Source organism: Anomaloglossus baeobatrachus, chromosome 12, assembly GCF_048569485.1.
Source record: "Anomaloglossus baeobatrachus isolate aAnoBae1 chromosome 12, aAnoBae1.hap1, whole genome shotgun sequence".
Taxonomy (NCBI): Eukaryota; Metazoa; Chordata; class Amphibia; order Anura; family Aromobatidae; genus Anomaloglossus; species Anomaloglossus baeobatrachus.
The window spans coordinates 81,150,090-81,156,828 of NC_134364.1; the positions used below are offsets into that span (position 1 = coordinate 81,150,090).

The 6,739-nt window shown below is 60.0% G+C and overlaps 1 protein-coding gene across 1 annotated transcript in view; it reads right to left on the reverse strand.

The window, feature by feature from the left end:
- The window catches only part of PRKD1 (protein kinase D1), a 189,900-nt gene extending 184,046 nt beyond the window's left edge, over positions 1 to 5,854 (reverse strand). Inside the window, exon 1 of the mRNA XM_075330722.1 lies at positions 5,333 to 5,854. Within this exon, the coding sequence (XP_075186837.1) occupies positions 5,333 to 5,494 (162 nt within the window). The 5' untranslated portion in view covers positions 5,495 to 5,854. The remainder of the gene's footprint in view (positions 1 to 5,332) is intronic.
- Positions 5,855 to 6,739: the final 885 nt, after the last annotated feature.

Sequence of the window (6,739 nt, forward strand, 5' to 3'; positions counted from 1 at the left end):
TCCTGTCAGGAGAGTGCGAGTCCATGCCGGATGATTCAATGAGAGACTCACGCGAGGCACTCGCAAGTGTGACTCTGGCCTAACAGTGAAGCATGGTGGAGGCTCCTGCAAGTCTGGGGATGCAATTTACCAAATGGAGTTGAGGATTTGGTCAGGATTATTGGTGTCCTCAATGCTGAGGAATTCAGGCAGATACTTATCAATCATGTAATACCATCAGGCGTCTATTTGGCTCCAAATTTATTCTAGAACAGAACAACCACCCCAAACACACAGCCAATGTCATTAAGAGCCATCTCCAGAGTAAAGAAGATCAGGGAGTGATGATCGGACCTCACAGGGCCCTAATCTCTCATCATCCAGTCTGTCTGGGATTACATGTACGGACAGAAGGATCCGCAGAAGATCTGGGGTCGGTTCTCCAAGATGTTTGGAACAATCTCCCAAAAACTTTAAAAGGAAAGAGGACCTAGAAGAAGAGATTCTCTGATTCGGTTTTGAAGACAAAGAGCGGTCACATCGAATATTGATTCTGATTTCTCTTTTTTTCCTTCCCTTTATTATTGACACAATATAAGCTATTAACCCTTCTATTGTTTAAGCATTGTTCCCCTTCCTTTATACACCATATACAGTGCTGTAATTCCCAGGCGTAGGACCTGCCATGGTCACGCACGCAGCAGTGCTGCTTCCGTTACGAGGTGTATCGGCCCGGGAATTAGTTTGGATATTATAGGTTTGTATCACACTACAAGGCACCTGGGCAAGAAGCACATTGCATATAATGGTGAGACGCATGCAGCACTTACCTGTGTGTGAACACGCGCTAAGAAAAGACGCTGCAAGACATCTGATACCACCATTACACAAGATTGTGGGGGATGTCTGATGTATCACCCCAATTCCAAACAAGTTGAGATGTAAATAAGGCAAGAATGCAATGACTTGGAAATCCTTATAGACATATAATTAGCGGACATTTTTCCATTTCATTTAGAAAAATAACTCCTTTAGACGTTGATGGCAGAAACAGCTCAAAACAGTTGGGACAGGGCTAGAAAACGTCTGGAGAAGTAAGAGGTGCTGAGGGGAAACATGTAAGGAAGGGGTCAGTTATCAACAAAGTCACAGGAAGACTGCATAGAAAGAGTGTGAAGAGAGGCAGAGGCTCCCGCAGCAAAGATGGTCAGACCTTCCTTTATCTGTGTACAACCGCGGCTAAAACGCTTTCAGAGAAATGTTCCTTACCGTGAATCCCCCACCATCTACAGCGGAAACACAGCCAGAGATTCTGGAGACATTGACGAGCGCAGAGACCAGGCGGAGGGTCAATATCAGAGGCCGGAGCTCTGACTGCAGGAATCGCCTCCTCACATCCCAGATGTGCACAGACGGGTGGAAAAGAAGCCAGAAGGGGGCACAGCGGGATCAACACTGTGGAGGGGCGCTGCTGCTGCTGCCATCTATTTCTAAAGGAGGTGGAGTTTCAAATAAAATGGAAAAATGTCCAACCTGCTCTGCTGCGCATAAAAGATGGAACACATAGAACACATGGCACAAGACTTCAATAACTGTATCTAGTGGCCTCTACAGCTGCACTGCCCAACACTGGGGCTATAGAAGAAGGTGTGTCACACAGGAGGGCGGGGACATCATGGTGGTGATGATGGAAGTAGTGTAGTAGCAATGCTGTGGGCATGATGGCGGCAGTAGTGATGATTATGGTGGTGGCAGTGTAGTAGAGATGATGCTGGTGGTAGTAATAATGCTGGGGGTTGTAGTGCTGTGCGGGCATGCTGGGGGCTGTAGTGCTGTGCGGGCATGCTGGGGGTTGTAGTGATGTGTGGGCATGCTGGGGGTTGTAGTGATGTGTGGGCATGCTGGGGGTTGTAGTGATGTGTGGGCATGCTGGGGGTTGTAGTGATGTGTGGGCATGCTGGGGGTTGTAGTGATGTGTGGGCATGCTGGGGGTTGTAGTGATGTGTGGGCATGCTGGGGGTTGTAGTGATGTGCGGGCATGCTGGGGGTTGTAGTGATGTGCGGGCATGCTGGGGGTTGTAGTGATGTGCGGGCATGCTGGGGGTTGTAGTGATGTGCGGGCATGCTGGGGGTTGTAGTGCTGCGCGGGCATGCTGGGGGTTGTAGTGCTGCGCGGGCATGCTGGGGGTTGTAGTGCTGCGCGGGCATGCTGGGGGTTGTAGTGCTGCGCGGGCATGCTGGGGGTTGTAGTGCTGCGCGGGCATGCTGGGGGTTGTAGTGCAGTGCGGGCATGCTGGGGGTTGTAGTGCAGTGCGGGCATGCTGGGGGTTGTAGTGCAGTGCGGGCATGCTGGGGGTTGTAGTGCTGTGCGGGCATGCTGGGGGTTGTAGTGCAGTGCGGGCATGCTGGGGGTTGTAGTGCAGTGCGGGCATGCTGGGGGTTGTAGTGCAGTGCGGGCATGCTGGGGGTTGTAGTGCTGTGCGGGCATGCTGGGGGTTGTAGTGCTGTGCGGGCATGCTGGGGGTTGTAGTAGTGCAGTGCGGGCATGCTGGGGGTTGTAGTAGTGCAGTGCGGGCATGCTGGGGGTTGTAGTGCAGTGCGGGCATGCTGGGGGTTGTAGTAGTGCAGTGCGGGCATGCTGGGGGTTGTAGTGCAGTGCGGGCATGCTGGGGGTTGTAGTGCAGTGCGGGCATGCTGGGGGTTGTAGTAGTGCAGTGCGGGCATGCTGGGGGTTGTAGTAGTGCAGTGCGGGCATGCTGGGGGTTGTAGTAGTGCAGTGCGGGCATGCTGGGGGTTGTAGTAGTGCAGTGCGGGCATGCTGGGGGTTGTAGTAGTGCAGTGCGGGCATGCTGGGGGTTGTAGTAGTGCAGTGCGGGCATGCTGGGGGTTGTAGTAGTGCAGTGCGGGCATGCTGGGGGTTGTAGTAGTGCAGTGCGGGCATGCTGGGGGTTGTAGTAGTGCAGTGCGGGCATGCTGGGGGTTGCAGTGCTGTGCGGGCATGCTGGGGGTTGTAGTGCAGTGCGGGCATGCTGGGGGTTGCAGTGCTGTGCGGGCATGCTGGGGGTTGTAGTAGTGCAGTGCGGGCATGCTGGGGGTTGTAGTAGTGCAGTGCGGGCATGCTGGGGGTTGTAGTAGTGCAGTGCGGGCATGCTGGGGGTTGTAGTAGTGCAGTGCGGGCATGCTGGGGGTTGTAGTAGTGCAGTGCGGGCATGCTGGGGGTTGTAGTAGTGCAGTGCGGGCATGCTGGGGGTTGTAGTAGTGCAGTGCGGGCATGCTGGGGGTTGTAGTAGTGCAGTGCGGGCATGCTGGGGGTTGTAGTAGTGCAGTGCGGGCATGCTGGGGGTTGTAGTAGTGCAGTGCGGGCATGCTGGGGGTTGTAGTGCAGTGCGGGCATGCTGGGGGTTGTAGTAGTGCAGTGCGGGCATGCTGGGGGTTGTAGTAGTGCAGTGCGGGCATGCTGGGGGTTGTAGTAGTGCAGTGCGGGCATGCTGGGGGTTGTAGTAGTGCAGTGCGGGCATGCTGGGGGTTGTAGTAGTGCAGTGCGGGCATGCTGGGGGTTGTAGTGCAGTGCGGGCATGCTGGGGGTTGCAGTGCAGTGCGGGCATGCTGGGGGTTGTAGTAGTGCAGTGCGGGCATGCTGGGGGTTGTAGTAGTGCAGTGCGGGCATGCTGGGGGTTGTAGTAGTGCAGTGCGGGCATGCTGGGGGTTGTAGTAGTGCAGTGCGGGCATGCTGGGGGTTGTAGTAGTGCAGTGCGGGCATGCTGGGGGTTGTAGTAGTGCAGTGCGGGCATGCTGGGGGTTGCAGTGCTGTGCGGGCATGCTGGGGGTTGTAGTGCAGTGCGGGCATGCTGGGGGTTGCAGTGCTGTGCGGGCATGCTGGGGGTTGTAGTAGTGCAGTGCGGGCATGCTGGGGGTTGTAGTGCAGTGCGGGCATGCTGGGGGTTGCAGTGCAGTGCGGGCATGCTGGGGGTTGTAGTAGTGCAGTGCGGGCATGCTGGGGGTTGTAGTAGTGCAGTGCGGGCATGCTGGGGGTTGTAGTAGTGCAGTGCGGGCATGCTGGGGGTTGTAGTAGTGCAGTGCGGGCATGCTGGGGGTTGTAGTAGTGCAGTGCGGGCATGCTGGGGGTTGTAGTAGTGCAGTGCGGGCATGCTGGGGGTTGTAGTAGTGCAGTGCGGGCATGCTGGGGGTTGTAGTAGTGCAGTGCGGGCATGCTGGGGGGGTTGTAGTGCAGTGCGGGCATGCTGGGGGTTGTAGTAGTGCAGTGCGGGCATGCTGGGGGTTGTAGTAGTGCAGTGCGGGCATGCTGGGGGTTGTAGTAGTGCAGTGCGGGCATGCTGGGGGTTGTAGTAGTGCAGTGCGGGCATGCTGGGGGTTGTAGTAGTGCAGTGCGGGCATGCTGGGGGTTGTAGTAGTGCAGTGCGGGCATGCTGGGGGGGTTGTAGTGCAGTGCGGGCATGCTGGGGGTTGTAGTAGTGCAGTGCGGGCATGCTGGGGGTTGTAGTAGTGCAGTGCGGGCATGCTGGGGGTTGTAGTAGTGCAGTGCGGGCATGCTGGGGGTTGTAGTAGTGCAGTGCGGGCATGCTGGGGGTTGTAGTAGTGCAGTGCGGGCATGCTGGGGGTTGTAGTAGTGCAGTGCGGGCATGCTGGGGGGGTTGTAGTGCAGTGCGGGCATGCTGGGGGTTGTAGTAGTGCAGTGCGGGCATGCTGGGGGGGTTGTAGTGCAGTGCGGGCATGCTGGGGGTTGTAGTAGTGCAGTGCGGGCATGCTGGGGGTTGTAGTAGTGCAGTGCGGGCATGCTGGGGGTTGTAGTAGTGCAGTGCGGGCATGCTGGGGGTTGTAGTAGTGCAGTGCGGGCATGCTGGGGGGGTTGTAGTGCAGTGCGGGCATGCTGGGGGTTGTAGTAGTGCAGTGCGGGCATGCTGGGGGTTGTAGTAGTGCAGTGCGGGCATGCTGGGGGTTGTAGTAGTGCAGTGCGGGCATGCTGGGGGTTGTAGTAGTGCAGTGCGGGCATGCTGGGGGTTGTAGTAGTGCAGTGCGGGCATGCTGGGGGGGTTGTAGTGCAGTGCGGGCATGCTGGGGGGGTTGTAGTGCAGTGCGGGCATGCTGGGGGTTGCAGTGCAGTGCGGGCATGCTGGGGGTTGTAGTGCAGTGCGGGCATGCTGGGGGTTGTAGTGCAGTGCGGGCATGCTGGGGGTTGTAGTAGTGCAGTGCGGGCATGCTGGGGGTTGTAGTAGTGCAGTGCGGGCATGCTGGGGGTTGTAGTAGTGCAGTGCGGGCATGCTGGGGGTTGTAGTGCAGTGCGGGCATGCTGGGCGCTGCAGTGCCCCGGGCAGTCCCATGGCGGCGGCCTCACCTTCTGGTCCACGATGGAGCAGGCCATCTCCCGCACGGCCCCCAGGCTCAGCTCTCCGGGCTCGGGCAGTAGGACGGGCTCCCGGCTCAGGCCGATCTGGATCTGTAGGGAGAGGCCGGGGCCCGCGGGGCTGGGCGGCCGGATCACCGGGGGGGCGCTCATAGACAGCTGGGCCCGCCAGCGGGAGACACCAGGGGAGAGGAGGGGACACGGGTCACAGCCGCACCCGACACACGGACACTCCAGACGCCGGGCAGCATGCACCGACACGGCCGCACAGGGCAGGCACTCACGGCGGACACTCACGGAGAGCAGTGCGGGACCAGCACACAACTTCCAGCCGCATAGCCGCACTCCCGGCCCCCGGGGCTCACACTCCGGCACCAGCACGGCCCCCGGCACCGACCAGCGCCGCTCACTCCGCGCACAGCCGCCTCTTCCCTTCCAGCAAAACTTTACCCAACAACAAGTCCAAGCGGCGCCCACACACAGACAGCGCCACACTGCACACAACACGGGCGCACGGCCGCCCCCTGCCGGACACACACTGCACTGCAGGCCGCGCTCCCCCTGCCGGACACACGCCGCTCTGCAGCCGCGCTCCCCCTGCCGGACACACACTGCAGTGCAGGCCGCACTCCCCCTGCCGGACACACACTGCAGTGCAGGCTGATCTCCCCCTGCTGGACACACACCGCTCTGCAGGCCGCGCTCCCCCTGCTGGACACACACTGCAGTGCAGGCCGCGCTCCCCCTGCTGGACACACACTGCAGTGCAGGCCGCGCTCCCCCTGCTGGACACACACCGCTCTGCAGGCTGATCTCCCCCTGCTGGACACACGCCGCTCTGCAGGCTGATCTCCCCCTGCTGGACACACACCGCTCTGCAGCCGCGCTCCCCCTGCTGGACACACACTGCAGTGCAGGCCGAGCTCCCCCTGCTGGACACACACCGCTCTGCAGACCGCGCTCCCCCTGCTGGACACACACTGCAGTGCAGGCCGCGCTCCCCCTGCTGGACACACACTGCAGTGCAGGCCGCACTCCCCCTGCTGGACACACACTGCAGTGCAGGCCGCACTCCCCCTGCTGGACACACACCGCTCTGCAGGCTGATCTCCCCCTGCTGGACACACACTGCAGTGCAGGCCGAGCTCCCCCTGCTGGACACACACCGCTCTGCAGACCGCGCTCCCCCTGCTGGACACACACTGCAGTGCAGGCCGCGCTCCCCCTGCTGGACACACACTGCAGTGCAGGCCGAGCTCCCCCTGCTAGACACACACCGCTCTGCAGGCCGCCCCCTGCCGGACACACACTGCAGTGCAGGCCGCGCTCCCCCTGCTGGACACACACCGCTCTGCAGCCGCGCTCCCCCTGCTGGACACACACTGCAGTGCAGGCCGA